This window comes from Ailuropoda melanoleuca, chromosome 5 (genome assembly GCF_002007445.2).
Source record: "Ailuropoda melanoleuca isolate Jingjing chromosome 5, ASM200744v2, whole genome shotgun sequence".
NCBI lineage: Eukaryota > Metazoa > Chordata > Mammalia > Carnivora > Ursidae > Ailuropoda > Ailuropoda melanoleuca.
The window spans coordinates 123,298,282-123,318,535 of NC_048222.1; the positions used below are offsets into that span (position 1 = coordinate 123,298,282).

At 36.1% G+C, this 20,254-nt stretch overlaps 1 protein-coding gene across 8 annotated transcripts in view; it reads left to right on the top strand.

Annotated features, from left to right (window-relative positions):
* The window catches only part of SCLT1 (sodium channel and clathrin linker 1), a 210,684-nt gene that overhangs the window by 96,747 nt on the left and 93,683 nt on the right, over window positions 1–20,254 (top strand). For all 8 annotated transcript variants that reach the window (XR_004625840.1, XR_004625838.1, XR_004625841.1 and 5 more), the window contains 2 exons: window positions 6,256–6,433; window positions 10,131–10,229. Coding sequence is in view for 3 of the 8 variants with exons in the window: in XM_002925493.4 (XP_002925539.1) it covers window positions 6,256–6,433; window positions 10,131–10,229 (277 nt within the window). In the remaining 5 variants the exon portion in view is untranslated. The remainder of the gene's footprint in view (window positions 1–6,255; window positions 6,434–10,130; window positions 10,230–20,254) is intronic.

Here is a 20,254-nt window from a genome sequence, read left to right on the forward strand (position 1 = left end):
TGAAATTAATATTTTATGAAGATTAATTTGATGATATTCTCAAGGTGAGGCTATCTAGAGACAGGACTATAAATTGGAGTAGAAAGATTTTGAGATTTAGAGGTAGAATTGCTTTGATTTCTGGTTCTAGTACATTCTCTCTTTATATCTTAAAGAAGTTAAACAACCTCACTTAGTTGCAGTTTTTTAGGATTAAATGAGAGAAGAATATGTAGGGGACCCAGCGCCAAGTTTATTATTTTAAAACTAGTCTACTTACAATAATAAATAATAATTACTCCCAATGGCCAAAAAAATGGTTTTGGATTTTAGTTTTTTAAAGGTCTTAACGAAATAGAAAAAGGTAGAAACAAAGGTCTATAATAATCTGTCACAAATAAAACAGTCTTCAGTGTTACAATGATTAAAAGTCTTAAATCTTTTCCACAGTTATAGCTCCTTGATTTATTATGAAATGTTTGCAAATTAATCTGAATATTTTTTAATATTGCTGTTTTCCAAATAAAATTATTTAATTATTGTATCAGGTCTATAAGGCAAGCTTTGTTTGTTAAATAGTTATAAATTGGATAAATTGGCTTTTTCCATTTTTACTTTTATTTTTATCAAAGGAAAAATATATAAGCATTGTTTCAAAATCAAGTAGTACCACAAGCATTGTAATGAACAATAGATTTTTGTTGATTACCTCATTTCTTCACATAGCAAGTTTTCTGTGTACTTCATACTAATTCATAGCTAAGTACTCTGTCGAAGCTCTAAAATGCCTCTCAATCTGGTCAACCACATGAGGTCATTGTAATTACATCCTTTTCTTGAAGAAATCCATTGGTGTCCTCTATCCCCTGCCTCAAACCATTCACTAGGACTGATGCAGGCTCTCATTTTAAAACTTGAATTCACTGTGGTCCTGGGATTTCCTTCTTGCCATTCTGTATTGGAGCCTGTGTCTTTTGCATCCCCATGGCTGCTGCTTTCTTTGTTGACCCTCTCATTTTAATGGATACCATTCTCCATCAGCTTTCTGAGGACACATGGGACACATTTTTTAAGATGTTGCTTATTTAGAAATATCTTTATCCTACTTTCAAAGATGTTTAATAGTTCTGTTCAATAATGAATCATAGTTCAGAAATCCAAGGTTTTAAATCATTTTTCCTCAGAATGTTGGTATTTTCCTTAAATTGTATAGCCTCTAGCTATAGGAAAAATTTATGTCATTCAAAATTACAATTGTTTATATGTGACTCCTCTTTTCCCTCTGGAGACTTTTAGGTCATCCACCCACCACCACCACAATCAGTGTTCTAAAATTGCACAGTGTGTACATGCAGTGAGAATCCCTTTTCATTCATCTTACTGGGGACATTTCAGTCTAGAAACTCGTGTCCTTCAGTTCAAGAAATTTTTTTTTTTTAAAGATTTTATTTATTTATTTGACAGAGAGACAGCCAGCGAGAGAGGGAACACAAGCAGGGGGAGTGGGAGAGGAAGAAGCAGGCTCATAGCGGAAGAGCCTGACGTGGGGCTCGATCCCATAACGCCGGGATCACGCCCTGAGCCGAAGGCAGACGCTTAACCACTGTGCCACCCAGGCGCCCCTCAAGGAATTTTTTATAGATCTTTTTCATTTGATAGTTTTCTTCATTTTTTTTCTCTGTTCTTTTTTCTTGAACTTAATATTAGTTAGATATTGGACCTTACGGATCAATTCCCTAATTTTCCTATCTTTTCTTTCTTGTTTTTCATTCCTTCATTTTTCTCCTTTCTTGGAGGTTTCCTTAAATTTTCTTCTAATTAACCATCTTTTATTTTAAAGAGCCATTTCTTATTCTGTTTCTTTTTCTGTAGTAGCTTATTCTTATTTAATAGATGTTGTATCTTGGTTCATTATATTAAATATATATTTTATAAGGCTTTCTTCTGCTATCATTGTCTTTGCTCTCTCTACATTCCTTTTTTTTCTATGTGCCCATCTGTCTTTATTGGTGTTTGGTGATCCTTTCTATCCATTGATATTTAAGAGTAAGACAACAAAGTACTTATTTCAGCAGCACATATACTAAAAATTGGAATGCAGAGAAAATTAGCATGGCCCACAGGCAAATTGATGAATCATTCCATATCTTAAAAACCCAGCTCGTAAATAGAGAAGAGACTGGTGGATTGGGGGGGTGGGGAGGCGGGTGAAATGGGTGAAGGTGGTCAAAAGCTATGAATTTCCAGTTATAAAAGACGTAAGTCATAGGATATAATGTATTAAATGGTGACTATAGTTTACAATACTGTACTGTATATTTGAAAGTTGCTAGGAGAATAGATCTTAAACATTCTTATAAGAAAAAGAATTGTAGCTATATGTGGTGATGTGTATTAACTAGATTTATTGTGATGACCATTTTACATCATATACAAATTCCAAATCATTATGTTGTACACTTGAAACTAATATATGTTATATGTCAAATATATCTCAGTTAAAAAAATAAAAAGAGTAAGACACCAAGAAGCAGATAGGAGGCTAAGTGTGCATAGGCGGATTGTGGTCTGGCAGACTTTACTGTATTATGTTTAGGCAGTAAGTTAGCATTTTCCTTGGGCAGTCCCCATATATCAGAATCTTTCTTGGGCTAGTTTCCCCAGGGTAGGATTCATCAGTCTTCTGCTGTGGCCTAGGAGTAAAAGTGCACAAGCCTGAGTGTATTCCAAAGTTGAAGAAAGAGCCTGGGAGCAATGACGTTCAATATTCAGACTTTCATTCAAATCCCTGGGTTTTAGTATGCCTTCTTACCCCCAGCTTTACTTGAAATGACAGCCCCTTGCTGTGCAGTTATAGTTACATAGATCTGTGGGCTGAATCTGTATCATTTAAGTGGAAGTTTGTGTTTGGCAGTATAGTATATTTATTAGGAACATGGACTCTGGACCCAGACTGAGTTCAAACTCTGGCTTCACCAGTAGCTAGATAAATAACCTTGGGCATGTTGCTTACCCTCTCTGTACTTCTCTTTCTCCATCTATAAAATTAATGATATAACCTATTTCTTATCTTCCATAATATAAGCTTATATCCTACCTCATAGATTAATGATATAACCTATCTCACAGCATTGTTGAAGATATTGAGGATTATGTTTTCTTTAACATAAAGCACCTAGCACAAAGAATGTTATTACAAGTTTTTGCTGTTATCCTTTTGTTGCCATTATTACAGAGAGGGAACTTGACCCAATTTTAGCAAGTTGACAGGATTCTTATAAGATTTGGCTATAGAGCATGTAGAAGTGCCTTAATGAGAATAAGGATAGTAGTAATATGCCTTTTATGTTATAAAATTATGAAGCTGATGATCTGAATCTGCTTTACTGTAACTCCACTCCACTTCTAACACCAGTCTTGACTTTTCTGAGCCAAGTGGTTGGTGGGGCTGCTAGACTGTTGAATGCACGTGAAACATTTAGTTGCAAGGCTTTTTCTGACATGCGTGGGTATGAAGCCTGGATGTGAGTGTCAGGGAACCTTGACTGAGGATTGGAATTCACACAGTCCTAAGCAAAGCTTGTTCTTGAGAGATGAAGTTAGTACATGCCCTTCATGAGTCACCTGCTCTGCCTGGCCCCAAAGAGGCCATGGTAAAACAAAGGGCGAACTAATACTAGTAAAGTGCTATATGTCCTATGCCTCTTTGAGAGAGGTAAAGACTGCTTCATTTTCTTCCACAAATGCTTTAACTATAGTAAAATAGATTGAATAATGTCATATATTTTGGCTCAGGTCATGATCTCATAGGTCATGAGATTGAGCCCCAAGTCAGGCTGTGTGCTCAGCCGGGGGTCTGCTTGAGATTCTCTCTCTCTCTCTCTCTCTCTCTCTCTCTCTCTCTCTCTCCCCCTCTCCCTCAGTCCCTCCCTCCCTTTCTCTCTGTCTCTCTTTCTCTCTCTAAAAATAAATAATCTAAAAAAGTATAAAGTAAGGCCCAATAATGTGTTATATTAAAAAACACCTAAAACAGAGTAGATGAACTAGAACATAGATCTCAAGGAAGGGAAGATGAAGAGAATTAGTTTTAAATTTAAAATAAAGGTTTTAGTGGAGCACATTAACACCTATAAACAAAAAGGAGTGACAGTCTTAATATTACACAAGGTCTGGTTTCATGGTAAAAAGCAGTAAACAGAATAAAGAGGGACCTTATGTAATGAAAAATGGCACCATTTTGAAAAAGATACAACATTAATAAACCTAAGTACAGCAAGTAATGGGATAGTTAAATATGTGATGCAAAAGCTAGGAAATTTGATGAAAAGGTGGTTTTGATAAAAATATAGTTATGGTCATTATTTTGGGCCGTCTGTATCTCATCTCCCTTCTATGTTTGGGGCATTCCCCAGATTAGAGCTCTTCATGAGAGAATCAGCTAATTCTGTGGTGAAGTTTTGAGCATGTCCCTTGCTACAAAGATTCAAACTTGACTTTCCAGCTCTCCCAGTAAGTCTGTGAACTTACCAATATCCTTTTGATAAACCTTTTTCCGCCTAAATTAGAGTTGGCTTTTACTACTGGCAACTAAGAACCCTGACTAAAATGGTGGCAGACCTTAACTCACTTCATTCAGGTTGAAGCAGATATACCAAACAACAGCAACAACAAAAATATTTTAAAAATAGAGACATAAAAGATAGGCTGAGTTCTCTCATTTCCCAAAACTGGGAGAGTATGAGGTGTGCTGGAGCAGGCAAGTTTCCTCCCAGTTCTTCTGTGTGGGTAGTGCGAGTGGGGAGAGAATAGAGAATGCTTTTCCTGCCACCACTTAAAGAAAAAAGAAATGCCTGAAAACAACAAAGAAACATATGAAATGTAAGAGAAGAGTTGTCTTACTATAATGTTTCAGAACCTATTATAAAGCCATATTGATGTGATTTGGGTATAGAATAGATACATAGGTCAATGAAACATGATAATCCATAAGTAAATCGTTATATTTGCATATTTTAGGTATATTAAAGGGATTATTTCATCAGTTACTAATAGTATTCATACAACTGACCCATCAATCTGGAAGAAAGTTAAATTGGACTTCTCTCTTACAGCATATTCAGAAGTAAACTCCAGATGCATTTAAGATTTACCAGTAAAAATATTAAAAGCATAGCAATCTTTTGAGGGAATCTAAAAAATTACATTAACAATCTATGGAAGAGGGAAATAGTCTTTATAAAAAATGAAATCCTACGCGCTGAAAAAATTTAGCTGTATTGAATGTCAAATTTAGCTGTATTAAAGTGAACATTTTTAGTGTAGTAAAGATTTCCTAGAGTCAGTAGGCAACGACAACCAAAAAAATAGATTTGGGAAAAATATTTGTAGCATATAGAACAGCCCAGGGCTTATATCCTAATATTCAAAGAGTTCATATAAAGGAACAAGCAAATAACCCATCAGAAAAATTTGGCAGAGGATATGAAGAGGAAATTCAAAGAGGACAGTTCACATGGCTAACAAACTAAAAATATGCTTAAACTCTCCAGTAATCAGAGAAATACAAATTAACAATGAAATGAAGTTCCATCCATCAGACTAGGAAAAGAAAGCGCTTTTGGATGTATTCCTTGAGGGGATTTATATATTGAATGAGAAAAGCAAGTGTAGAAAAGGGTATATATTATGATTTTCATTTTTATAACACAAATTATGTTTAAAAACCTATGGACCAATGTATATATACTTTGTATACTTATGTATGTACATGTGTATATATGTGTATACGATTTTATGAACATAGAGAAAAATATTCAAAGATACACGTTAGTAAATTAACATGGGTTACCTGGGTAGAGAGTGGGTAAAGGAAGCTAATCACAAAAGGAAAATTTTTAAAAGACCATATAAATAGAAAGAATAACTCATTCTTTAAGGAGCTGCTTTAAAACATTATCACGTAACTAATATGCTGTGATACTGTAGAAAGTGTAATATAATTAGAGTCAGAATATCTAGGCTCAGTCTCAGCCCCACAGCTCATTAGCCATATGGCCTTAATCAAATGCTTCACCTCCCTGGGTCTGTTGTTCTTTAAAATGGAAATAATGAAACCTACTTTATAAAACTTTTGTGCAGATCAAATGAGAAAATAGAAAATACGCGTAAAAGTAACCAAAATAGTGTTTGTTCTATAAAAGATGCTCAGTAAATCTCCTATTTTCCTTCTTCCCTGTAAAAATATTTAACTTTTGCAATGTAATTATTTACTTTTAGACTCTGTGTAGCAATCCAAGAAGCCACCCAATTAAGAGCACAAAAAACACATTTGGAAAAACAGACCAGAGAATTACAAGCAAAGTGCAATGAATTAGAAAATGAACAATATGAAGCTATTGTAAGAGCCAGAAATAGCATGCGGCTCTTAGAAGAAGCTAACCTTCAAAAAAATCAGGTAAGAAAACTAGTAAACATGTTTACAAATAATATAATACTGAACATTCCCCCATATAACCTAATAATAAGGGAGTCAGTAATTACAGAATGAACACAAGAAAATGATAACTGCTGTGCTCTCCATTAACAGACATACTATATTCTTCATGGTAAGACTTAATCATAAAACGTGATAAAATAGGGGGACCTGGATGACTCAGTTGGGAAGAGCATGCGACCCTAGATCTCTGGGTCATGAGTTTAAACCCCACACTGGATGTATAGATTACTAAAAAATAAAATAAAACAAAATATGATAAAATATCAACCCTTTCCAAAAGCTTTCATATCAGATTTTATGTCTCCAATCCCTATGTAAGTAATCTTCATCCTCTGTAGTCTCATACTTTAAAAAATCTGCTGTGGCACTTCACTGCAGTATACCCTCTATTTTATTCAGTTGAATCAGATTAATCTTACTCATCTTTTTTTCCCCTTCATCACCTACGTAATTGCTCTAATGGAGTAGAAGCTTAATTGACAGGAATTAAATTTAGCTGTAAAGATTTATTAACTGGAACCTTCATGTCACTGTTCTTTTTCCAACCCTCTAACAATTGTGATTCCTATGCTATCACATATTATAGTTTTTTTCTTTTATTACTTCCATATAAATGGTATATAGTTCATAGAAGTCGCCAAGTGGGTAGATTTGTTTTTAATGTTGTTGCTTCCTTTAGAGATCATTAAATCATTACTTCATTTAAACAATATTTATCAAATACCTAACCTGGGAAATATATGGGAGTAGAAAGGAAATACTTGCTTTATTTATGTTTCCTTTTTTCCTTAGAGTTTACTCTAAGTTAGAACAGTTCACAGCAAGACAAAATTGTTTATCTTTCCCCTTTGAAGCCTAGTCACGTGAGCATTGTTAATATCAGGTCGCTAAAGATGAACATTTTGTGTAAGCACAATGGACAGAGAAGTAATGATATTCATTGCCTATCCCTTAAATCTTCTCACTCAGGTACCAAGTCAACAGACCCTTAAAGAAGCTGTTTATGGCTACAGTATTAAGCTCCCTCCTGACCCATTCTTTAATTGTTACAGGAGTCCCACCTTCAGTTGCTAGTTCCAAAAAGTCAAAGATTCTCTCCACTAATCATACAAACAGACATGAAACACAGCCTGTTAAGGTTCTTTTATGTTGCTTCCCTATTTCCTCATTGTCCCATTCTCTCCCACAACGTTGTTACATCAAAACAGCTATTTGTGTATAATTTACAATAGCTAGGATATGGAGGCAACCCAGTGCCTATCCATATATGAAAGATGTGGTGTATATATATACAGTGGAACATTACTCAGTCGTAAAAAGAATGAAATCTTGCCATTTGCAACAACATGGATGGACCTAGAGGGTATAATACCAAGTGAAATAAGTCAGACAGATACCATATGATTTTACTCATGTAGAATTTAAGAAACCAAAGAAATGAACAAAAAGAGACAGACTCTTAATATGGAGAACAAACTGATGGGGAGATGGGTGAAATAGGTGAAGGGGTTAAGAGTACACTTATGATGAGCACTGAGTAATGTATACAACTATTGAATCATGGGCGCCTGGCTGGCTCAGTTGGTAGAGCATGTGACTCTTGATCTCAGGGTCATGACTTCAAGCCCCACATTGGGCACGGAGCCTACTTAAAAATAAATACATAAAAAATAATTTTAAAAAAAGAACTGTTGAATCATTATATTTACACCTGAAATTAATGTAACACGCTATTAATTCTACTTGAATAAAAAAAAAAAACCAGCTGTTAATTCTCACTAGCTTACCTATTTAAGCAGGAGGAAATTTGTTAAACAATTTAAAAAAGACATTTTTTTTTTTAATTTTTTTTTTTTAATTTTATTTTATTATATTGTGTTAATCACCATACAGTACATCCCCAGATTCCGATGTAAAGTTTGATGCTTCATTAGTTGCGTATAACACCCAGTGCACCATGCAATACGTGCCCTCCCTACTACCCATCACCAGGCTATCCCCTTCCCCCACCCCCTCCCCTCTGAAGTCCTCAGTTTGCCTCTCACAGATGGGAATGTGGTATATTTAGAAGGTAGTGGAATCAGAACACAGGGCCACTTATTATGTAATGATAAAAAAAGAGATTCAGTAAGGCCTAAAATTGGAGCAGTTCCAGGCTCAGAAAGATAATTTGTGTGTGGTTTTTTTTATTTTTTATTTAATTTCAATTAACCAATATATAGTATAGTACATCATTAGTTTCCGATGTAGTGTTCAGTAATTTATCAGTTGCATATAACACCCAATTCAGAAGGATAGTTGGTCTAGAGATGTAAATTTGGGAGTTGTCAGCATATAAATGATATTTAAAACCATGAAACCGGATTAGAACCTCAAAGGACAGATGGAGATGAAGGACTAAGGGCTTAAGTCTTGGGTAGTACAATTTTTATTTTTTTAATTCAGCTTTTATTTTAATTCCAGTAGAGTTAACATACAGCATTATATTCGTTTCGGGTGTGCAGTACAGTGATTCAGCAATTCCATACATCAACAGTGCTCATCATGTCACATGCACTTCTTAATCCCATCACCTGTTTCATCCACCCCCCCCACCCATCTCCCCTCTGAAGGGTAGTGTAGGGTTTTTTTTTTAAGATTTTATTTATTTATTTGAGACAGGATGAGAGAACACGAACAGTGGGAAGGGACAGAGGGAGAGTAAGAGTGAGAAGCAGACTCCCCACTGAGCAGGGAGCCTGAGCAACAACGCAACACAGGGCTGCAGGGCTCGATCCTAGGACCTGGGATCATGACCTGAGCTGAATGCAGACGCTTAACTGACTGAGTCACCCAGGCTCCCCAGGTAGTGCAATTTTTAAAGAGGTTCAGGAGAAAAGGAAGAAACAGCAATGTAGACTAAAAAGGAATGATCGGTGAATTAGGAGGAAAACCAATACTGTGGTGTGCTAAAAGCCAAATAAGCAAACTAAAACAGGAAAAGAGAGTAATCAGTTATCTCAAGTGCTGCTGGCAAATCAAATAAGATAGTTATTCAAAATTGACTCATGGGTTGGTTATTAATGGAGACTATGGATGGTGAAAGCCTGATTGGAGTTGGTGTAAGAGAGAAAAAGTATTGGAGATGAGCAAGCACAGACTTTACAGGAGTTTTACTCCAGAGGGAAGCAGAGAAATGGGGTATGACTGACAACAGAACTAGGATTATAAGAGTATTTTTTAGTTGGGAGATGAAAATGATTGGATAAATAGAAACATCAAGGAGTTAGGTGGCAAGGGATGTAATTTGGATAATACCGAATAATGGAAAGAAAGGGAAGTCCAAGAGTTTTTTTTCCAAGACTTTAATACCTAGATTTGATGACTTATTTTGTATAGAGAGTAAAGGAAAAATGAAAAATAACTCTTAAGATTTCTAGCTGAGTAAATACCAGAGTAAAATAATAAATTTTAGGACAAGGTCAGGTGAGAAGGTTAGGGAAAATAAGTATCATTCATAACTTAGGCAAGATTCCAAGTGCAGGTGTCCCTGAAATTTAGAATAAGATGTTTGTTTTCAACAAAGTGATTAGTAGAGAGGTTTTTAACCATTTACTGTTATCTTTATTAATAATGATGTGATTTATAATAACATCAAATGATTATTTTTCTGAAGGCTCTACTTGAGGAGAAGCAAAAAGAAAAAGATATAGAAAAAATGAAAGAAACGATCTCTCGGCTTCTGCAAGATGCTGCCATAAGAACCAGGAAGGAAGTAAGGAGTCTTTAAACTTTAAAATTATTTAAAATTCAAAAGTTCGCAGAATTTCACAACCTAAGACTAAATACTACCTAAGCTTTTGCCTAATGGAACTAGCTAATTAACTATCAGCTAACTGAACCAATTGTGCTAAATTTCAAATAAAAATCATCTCAGGATACCCCTACCATTTGAGCTAGAGTGGGGCTGAGGTGGGGACAGAGGAAGTTGGGGAGGAGGAGAGGGGTTTAGGCTAGGAATATAATGAAGATTAACACACCTGAAGTGTAAAATTTTTAAAAAGCCTCAAAAAAAAACTTAGAATGCATAAGATGCAAGAGAAGAAAACCTACTGTTGGCTTGCAGAATCTTAGAGGAGCTTAGGACAGGAGAAATCTGGTTTAACCTCTTTTTTTATTGGTAAAGAGACTGAAACCACAAGCGGTTGTTGACTCACTCAAAGTTATATACCAATTAAGGCCAGAGTTTATTTTTTTAAAGATCTTATTTATTTATTTGAGAGAGATAGAGAGTGAGGGAGAAAGAGAGAGAGAGAAAGAAGGAGCAGGGGGAGGGGCAAAGGGAGAGGGAAGAAGCAGACTCCCCGCTGAGCAGGGAGCCCAACGTGGGGGCTCGATCCCAGGACTCCAGGATCATGACCTGAGCCGAAGGCAGATGCTTAACTGCCTGAGCCACCCAGTTAAAGCCAGAATTTAGACTCGTACCTTCTCCTGCTATACTGAGTCCAGCATTGTTTTGATCACATCATGCTGGCACTTGCACAATTTGTGAATTGTGGTGTTATTTTCAGTTTTGTTATCAAGACTAAATCTGATTTTTGTGTTAAACTAATGAATTGTTTTTTGGTTTGAATTGTGAGGCTTATGCAAATTAAAACTGGGAAATGTAAGTTTACTTTCATATAAAGGGACTAGACATAACATCTATTTGCCTTTTCTTCTGGTATGGATATGAATCAATTCATAAGTGGCGTGGTAAAGTTTGAAAGCATAAAGTGAATTGTGGAGGAAAAAAACAAAAAAACCATTTTAAAGATTAAGTAAACTAAAATAAGTAACTTGCTTTAGGGTTCTACCTCTAGGAAGTAGCAGAACTAGATGTAAATTCAAGTCTGTTGATTCTCGAGCTTTCCTTTTAATCACTGTAAGAAATTGTTTCCCATTAATTTTGTATTCTTTTGTTTTTAGAAATTTTCAAACCCATAAAAAGGTTAAAAGCTGTACAGTGAACACCTGTTTTCCCCTTACCCAGATAGTTCTTAATGTCTTGCCACACCCATTCCATCTCTTTATATACAAACACGCACTCTTTTGCCAAACATTTGGACATTGACTGCAGGCATTATGACACTTCACTCCTAAGTATTTTGGCATGTTTTCTTCCTGAGAAAGGACATTTTACTACACAACCACACCACTATTACCATACCTTAAAAAAAAAATCAAAATTATTTTAATCTACACTTTAATTTCCCTAAAATATCTTTATTAGCTTTTTGGTTTTTCAAATCCAGGATCCAATCCAAATTTATGTATCATTGAATTTGACTGCTATGTCTCTGTAGTTTCCCTCAATTTAACCCAGTCCTCTGCATTCCTCTGTGTGTGACAAAGAATCCTTTGTACAATCCAGAATATTCCTTATCTGGATTCATGTGACCATTTCTTCTTGATTAGATTTAGGTCATTTCTGGTAGAGTGATACGTATATCCCCCACTTGATCACATCAGGAAGCTATAATATAAGGTTGTGCATTGGTTGAAACTCAGCTTGACCACATGGTTAATGTGGTAAGACCAGAACTCTCCATTTGTCTACTTTATAAATCACTGAGGAAAATACTTGAAGACTGTACAGGTATACTTTCTACCAAAAATTTCATCCAGTGGTCTTAGCATCCATTGATAATCCTTGCCTGAGATAAATACTACAAGGAGTGATTACAAATGATCATATTCTATCCTTTTTATACGTTTATTAGCTGTCATTTCTCAGTAAAGAAGAGCTTCCCCCTCTTTTTTAATATCATGATGATTTCATTCATTCTAATTTGAAGCAGAATTCAAACTAAAACCTGGGGTTTTTTTAAAATTATTAATTTGTATATCATTTCTGTAGGAATCCTTATCCTGTTCTTAGGATTAAGAATACTGTTATCTTTGGCTGTAGTTTGAAATATTTTTGATGGCGTATCTTTAAAATCTTTAATAAATTTTGTGACTTTTAGTGATAAAAATGTTTTATGAAGATATTCACGATATAAGAAACCCTCTCACTGGGGCGCCTGGGTGGCACAGTCGTTAAGCATCTGCCTTTGGCTCAGGGCGTGATGCCAGCGTTCTGGGATCAAGCCCCACATCAGGCTTCTCCGCTAGGAGCCTGCTTCTTTCTCTCCCACTCCCCCTGCTTGTGTTCCCTCTCTAGCTGGCTGTCTCTCTCTGTCAAGTAAATAAATAAAATCTTTAAAAAAAAAAAAAAAAGAAAGAAACCCTCTGATTTTCTGGTCCTAAAATAAATTCACATTGGGGCGCCTGGTGGCTCGGTTGGTTAAACGTCAACTCTTGATTTCAGCTCAAGTTGTGATCTCAGGTTTGTTAAATCAATCCCTGTGACAGGCTGTGCCTTGGGAGTGAAGCCTGGTTAAGATTCTTTCTCTCAGAGGAGGAGTAGGGGGACCTTCAGTTTGTCTCATCCCTTGAATACAGCTAGATAGTTATCAAATCATTCTGAATACCTAAGAAATCAATCGGAGATCTGAGAGAACAAATGCTGGAAGTCTACAAGTAGAAAAATCACCACTGTTTGGAAGGTAGGAGGTGCGGAGACTTGAATCCAGGGTTATGTACCTGAGGATATGGGGGAGGGAAGGCAGCCTGCTTAAGGAGGCTACTGCAAAGTATTATAAGCAGAGGAATGCAAAATCAGAATTTTAGAAGTCTGCTAAAGTGGGGGATGTCCCTGGCTTAAAGGTACTCAGGTGGTGAAGCAGCGCAGAATCCCAGGATAACAACATGCTCTCAGGATCCCTGGGGTCACAGGAAGAACAGGTGATACCTGAGTGGGGCAGAGTTCCCAGGCATAGGAGTGGGGAAGCTGGCTGCAAACAGCGAGTATAGGTGTTTGCTTTCTGCTCTGTGTTTCCATAAACTGTGAACTGCTGCACGGTCTTGTGACCACTTTCCTGGGAAGGGTCCAGCAAAAGACAGAAGCGTGGCAAGACCCACCCCCTCCCCCAGGAGGAGCAGTGTGGGTTCATGCCCCAGGAGTGCATAAAATTTGGAGTTTTGGAATTCAGCCGTGTGCCCGAGATAAAAATGCTCAGTTACAGGCCAGGTGAACACAGAGGTCTGACAGAAACTGGGAAGACGAAGAGGGATTGATTGCTTTTCTTTGAGGGCTCACTGAAGGGTGGGGGTGCAAACTTTCACCTCCAGGGCTAGATAGAGAATGAGGCACTCATCCCATCCAAGCCTTCAGGGAGCAAAATAGCTCCACCTAGTGGAGCCTTACACTGAGCCCTGCCTCTATGCATGGGACGCACATTTGCAATAGGGCATGTCTGCCTGAGAATCAGTGCAATAGGCCCCTGCCCCAGAAGACCAGCACAAACAGTTGGCTCTCACCAAGTTTACTAATCCTAGAGGGCTGCAAAGCTTCAGCTCTTGGGAAAAACAGTATATAGCATTCTTTGTATTTTTATTCTTTAGTTCAGTATTGTTTTTTTCAGTTACTTATTTTTTCAATTTTTTAAAGTTATTTTTTAATTTTTATTTATATATACATTTCATTCATATATATATATATATATATATATATACTTTTGTTTCCTTTCATTGTATTTTATTTTTTTATATATCTGAGTTTTTTGTTCTTATTTTGTAATCTAGTTTCTTTTAACAAGCAAACCAAAACACACCCAGGATCTAGTTTTTGGCTTTGTTTTGTTCTGTTGTTGTTGTTACTGCTTTTTCTCTTTCTTTTCTTTTCTGAATAAAATGACAAGATGGAGAAATTCACCCCAAAAGAAAGAACATGAGGTGTAGTACTCACTGCCAGAGATGTAATCAATATGGATATAAGTAAGATATCTGAACTAGAATTTAAAACAATGATTATAAAGATACTAGCTGGGCTTGAAGAAAGCATAGAGCACACTACAGAATCCCTTACTGTAGAGATAAAAGAACTAAAATCCAGTCAAGCCGAAATTAAAAATGCTATTAGCAAGATGAAGTCCTAAGTAGAGGCCATAAAAATGAGGATGAACAAAGCAGAAGAGCAAATCATTGATATTGAAGATAAAATGATGGAAAATAAGGAAGCTGAAAAGAGAGAAAAAACTACTAGATCACAAAGGGAGACTTAGAGAACTTGACAATTCCATAAAGTGAAATAATATCCATATTATAGGAGTCCCAGAAGATGAGGAGCGGGAGAAAGGGGCAGAAAGCTTATTTGAACAAATTATAGCTGAGAACACCCCTAATCTGGGGAAGAAAACAGGCATTCAAGGTCAGGAGGCACAGAGAACTGCCCTCAAAATCAAAAAAATAAGTCAACAGCTGGACATACTATAGTGAAGCTTGCAAATTTCAAAGATAAGGAGAAAATCCTGAAAGCAGTTCAGGACAAGAAGTTCTTAACCTACAAGGGTAGATACATAAGGCTGGCAGCAGATGTGTCTGCGGAGACCTGGCTGGCCAGAAAGGACTGGCATGATATATTCAGCGTGCTAAATGAGAAAATTATGCAGCCAAGAATACTTTATCCAGGGGCGCCTGGGTGGCACAGCAGTTAAGCGTCTGCCTTCAGCTCCGGGCATGATCCTGGCATTGTGGGATCGAACCCCACATCAGGCTCCTCCGCTAGGAGCCTGCTTCTTCCTCTCCCACTCCCCCTGCTTGTGTTCCCTCTCACTGGCTGTCTCTATCTCTGTTGAATAAATAAATAAAATCTTTAAAAAAAAAAAAAAAAGAATACTTTATCCAGCAAAGCTGTCATTGAGAATAGGAGGAGAGATAAAGAGTTTCCAGGATAAACAACAACTGAAAGAATCTGTGAACACTAAACCAACGCTGCAAGAAATATTAAAAGGGATCCTTCGACCAGAAAGCCCAAAAGTAACAAAGACCAGAAAGGAACAGAGACAATCTACAGGAATAGCAAATTTGCAAGTCCTACAATGGCACTAAATTCATGTCTTTCAATAATTACTCTGAATTTAAATGGACTAAATGCTCCAATCAAAAGACATAGGGTATTAGAATGGATTAAAAATCAAGACCCATCCATATGCTGCTTACAAGAGACTCAGACACCTCCAGATTGAAAGTGAAGGGGTGGAGAACCATTTATAATGCTAATGGATATGGAAAGCTGGAGTAGCCATCCTTATATCAGAAAAACTAGATTTTAAACCAAAGGCTATAATAAGAGATGTAGGAAGACACTATATCATAGTAAAAGGGTCTATCCAACAAGAATATCTACAACTGTAAATATTTATGCCCTAACTTGGGTGCAGCCAAATATATAAACCAATTAATAACCAAATTAAAGAAACTCATTGATAATAATACAATAATAATAGGGGACTTTAACACCCCACTTACAGCAATGGACAGATCATCTAATTATCAACAAGGAAAAGGCTCTGAATGACACACTGGACCAGAGGGACTTAACAGATACATTCAGAGCATTTCATCCTAAAGCAGCAGAATACGCATTATTCTCAAGTGCACTTGGAACATTCTCCAGAAAAGATCACATATTGGGCCACAAATCAGGTCTCAACCAGTACAAAAAGACTGAAATGATACCATGCGTGTTTTCAGACCACAATGCTATAAAACTTGAAGTCAACCACAAGAAAAAACTTGGAAGGATCACAAATACATGGAGGTTAAAGAACATCCTACTATGGAATGAATGGGTCAACTAGGAAATTAAAGAACGATTAAATACGTGGAAGCAAATAAAAATGAAAACATAACAGTCCAAAAGCTTTAGGATGCAGCAAAGGCACTCCTAAGAGAAAAGTATATAGCAATACAGGCCTTCCTCAAGAAACAAGATAAGTCTCAAATATACAACCTAACCTTATACCTAAAGGAGCTAGAAAGAATAGGAAATAAAGACCAAATTCAGCAGAAGAAGAGAAATAATAAAGATTAGAGCAGAAACCAATGATATAGAAATTTAAAAAAAAATACCTGTAGAACAGATAGACAAAACTAGGAGCTGGTTCTTTGAAAGAATTAATAAGATTGATAGCCCCCTAGCCAGACTTATCAAAAAGAAAAGAGAAAGGACCTAAATAAATAAAATCACGAATGAAAGAGGAGAGATCACAACCAACACTGAAGAAGTTATTATGAGCAATTATATGGCAACAACTTAGGCAATGTGGAAGAAGTGGATGCATTCCTAGAAACATGAAAACTACCAAAAGTGAAACAGGAAGAAATGGAAAACCTGAACACATAAGCAGCAAAGAAATTGAAGCAGTGGTCAAAAATCTTCCAACAAACAAAAGTCCAGGGCCAGAGGGCTTCCAATGTTTGGAATTCTACCAAACATTTAAAGAAGATTTAATATCTATTCTTCTGAAGCTGTTTCAAAAAATAGAAATGGAAAGAAAACTTCCAAACTCCTTCTATGAGGCCACCATTACCTTGATCCCAAAACCAGACAGAGACCCCACTAAAAAGGATAATTACACACTGATATCCCTGATGACTTGGATGCAAAAATTCTCACCAAGACACTAGCTAATAGGATCCAACAGTACATTGAAAAGATTATTCACAGTGACCAAGTGAGATTTATTCATGGGCTACAGGGATGGTTCAACATCCACAAATCAATCAGTATGATACACCACGTTAATAAAAGAAAGGACAAGAACCATATGATCCTCTCAATAGATGCAGAAAAATCATTTAACAAAATGCAGCATCTTTTCTTGATAAAAAACCCTCTGCCATGTATGAAAGACCCACAGCAAGTATCCTCAACAGGGAAAACTGAGAACTTTTCCCCTAAGGTCAGGAACATGACAGGGATGTCTGCTCTCACCACTGTTGTTCAACATAGTACTGGAAGTCCTAGTCTCGGCAATCAGACAACAAAAAGAAATAAAAAGCATCCAAATCAGCAAAGAAGTCAAACTCTCATTCATCGCAGATTACATGATTCTCTATGTAGAAAACCCAAGACTCCACCAAAAAATTGCTAGAACTGATACAGGAATTCAGCAAAGTCACGGGATATAAAATCAATGCAGAGAAGTCAGTTGCATTTCAGTACACTAACAAGGAAGCAGAAAGAAATCAAGCAAGCGATCCCATTTACAATTGCACCAAAAACCATAAAATACCTAGGAATAAACCTAACCAAAGAGGTAAAGGATCTGTACTCGAAAACTGTAGAACACTTATGAAATAAATTGAGGAAGACACAAAGAAATGGAATAACATCCCATGCTCCGGAATTGGAAGAACAATATTGTTAAAATGTGTGTGCTACCCAAAGCACTCTGCACATTCAGTGCAATCCCTATCAAAATACCGTCATCGTTTTTCAGAGCTGGAACAAACAATCCTAAAATTTGTATGGAACTAGAAAAGACCCGAATAGCCAAGATCATTTTGAAAAAGAAAAATAAAGCTGGAGGTGTCACAATTCCAGACTTCAAGCTGTATTACAAGTCTATAATCATCAAGACTGTATGGTACTGGCACAAAAACAGATACATAGATCAATAGAGACCCCAGAAATGGACCCTCAACTCTGTGGTCAGCTAATCGACAAAGCAGGGAAGAATATCCAATAGAAAAAAGACAGTCTCTTCAACAAATGGTATTGGGAAAACTGGACAGTCACATGCAGAAGAATGAAACTAGACCACTTTCTTATACTATATACAAAAAATTAACTCAAAATGTATGAAAGACCTAAATGTGAGACAGGAATCCATCAAAATCCTAGACGAGAACACAGGCAGCAACCTCTTTAACCTCAGCTGCAGCAACTTCTTACTAGACATGTCTCGAAAGGCAAGGGAAAGAAAAGCAAAAATGTACTATTGGGACTTCGCCAGGAGAAAAAGCTTTTGCACAGCAAGGGAAACAATCAACAAAACTAAAAGGCAACCTATGGAATGGAATAAGATATTTGCAAGTGACATATCAGATAAAGAGCTAGTATCCAAAACCTATAAAGAACATACCAGACTCAACACCCAAAAAACAAATAACTTACAAATTACAATTCCACTACCTAGAGATAAGTACTATTTTTAGCATTGTCCTCTGAATTTTCATTTAATTGCAAATTATTAATGATGTGGTGTAGTATCTGTGAAACAAAAAATTCTGGAGGTATATACATCAACCTTCAAATAGCGCTAAGCCTAGAAGATAGAATAATGAGAAACCTTTCTCTTTCTACATATTATAATTCTGCAGTGTGTGGAATTTCAAAGAGTAGGAATTATTTTCATTAAGTATATATATAAATTATATATATAATATCTTATAGAGCATGTAGTATATCTTCCTTATATACATTTTTATTTTTAAATATATTTTTAATGTTTTTGTATGAAATTTTTCACCCATATTGGTGATAATTGCCCCACTTATCATAATTTGACATGTCCTCCAAATACGTAGAATTAATCTGTTGAATTGGGGGTTACTTATGTCTGATGACTTTAGAAGTATCTTTTTATTAACAGAGTAAATGTAATGAATCGTCACATATTTATGTTCTGGCTGTAAAACTGAACAAAATATGATAGTAGCTTATTTCTTTAAAATAAAGAAATAGCTTTTTGTCAGATCTCTTTCAAAAGTAAAACTTAATTTGTGAAAATAACATTATTATATTTTGATTTTGATTTTCTTTTGATTTTAAATCATGGCTTAAAATTTGTAATCAATATTATATTCATCCAGTTAGGCAATATTTGCACCATTATTGGCCTTTTCTCTTTCTGTCTCTTGTTAATTTACCTTACTATTTGGTTTATAAATACCCTTACTATCCATAAATTATCGAAGAAAATGTTTACATAAAGAAAGTGAGGTTAGGTTAAGAGAGGTGATTTTAGTTCCTATACAGACTTCTGAACCCCAGCCACGTTAAACTGCCTCTCAAATATGTGTATTTGCTCACATAACAAGATTTACATTGTTTTATCAGATACTAGCCTCAAAATATTTTCTGTGACCTTTGCAGCATAGGATTTTACTGATGATATACTGTCAGTAGTCCTACACAGTCTTTTTAGTAAGTATGAATAGTTCAATTTCCTGAATTATCAGCATCAGTGTAAAAATATTTCAAAATGTATTTACTACTATGGTCATAAACCCTTATGCTAACTGCGTCATTTCTAGATACTTTTTTTTTTAAGATTTTATTTATTTGACAGAGAGAGAGAGACAGCCAGCAAGAGAGGGAACGCAAGCACTGGGAGTGGGAGAGGAAGAAGCAGGCTCCCAGCAGAGCAGGGAGCCTAATGCGGGTCTTGATCCCAGGTCCCTGGGATCACGCCCTGAGCCGAAGGCAAATAGTTAACAACTGAGCCACTCAAGCACCCCCATTTCTAGATACTTTTAGAACACTTTTAAAAAATTATGTGAGAGACAGACAGACATGACTGCACTCATAGGAACTAAAATTTTTATATTCTGAAAACCTTCATGACTTAATATCTCTGTGCCTTAATCTTCCTCATCTATAATGAGGGTAATAACTACTTAATCAGATTCTTGGTGAGAATTAATGAGATAATAACACTTAAATAAGCACTCTAAACAGTTCCTCACACATCCGACCTTAGTAAAGGCTAAGTGTGATTATCACTGACCCATAAATAGGATGGATTGATTCTTCATATAATTATTCATAGGCAAAGTTTTCACCAAATTAAAATCTAAAATAGAGCTCAGAGGGACCCACAAATATTTGTCGGGTCTTCAGAAAGGTAACTGATAATAATTAACCAA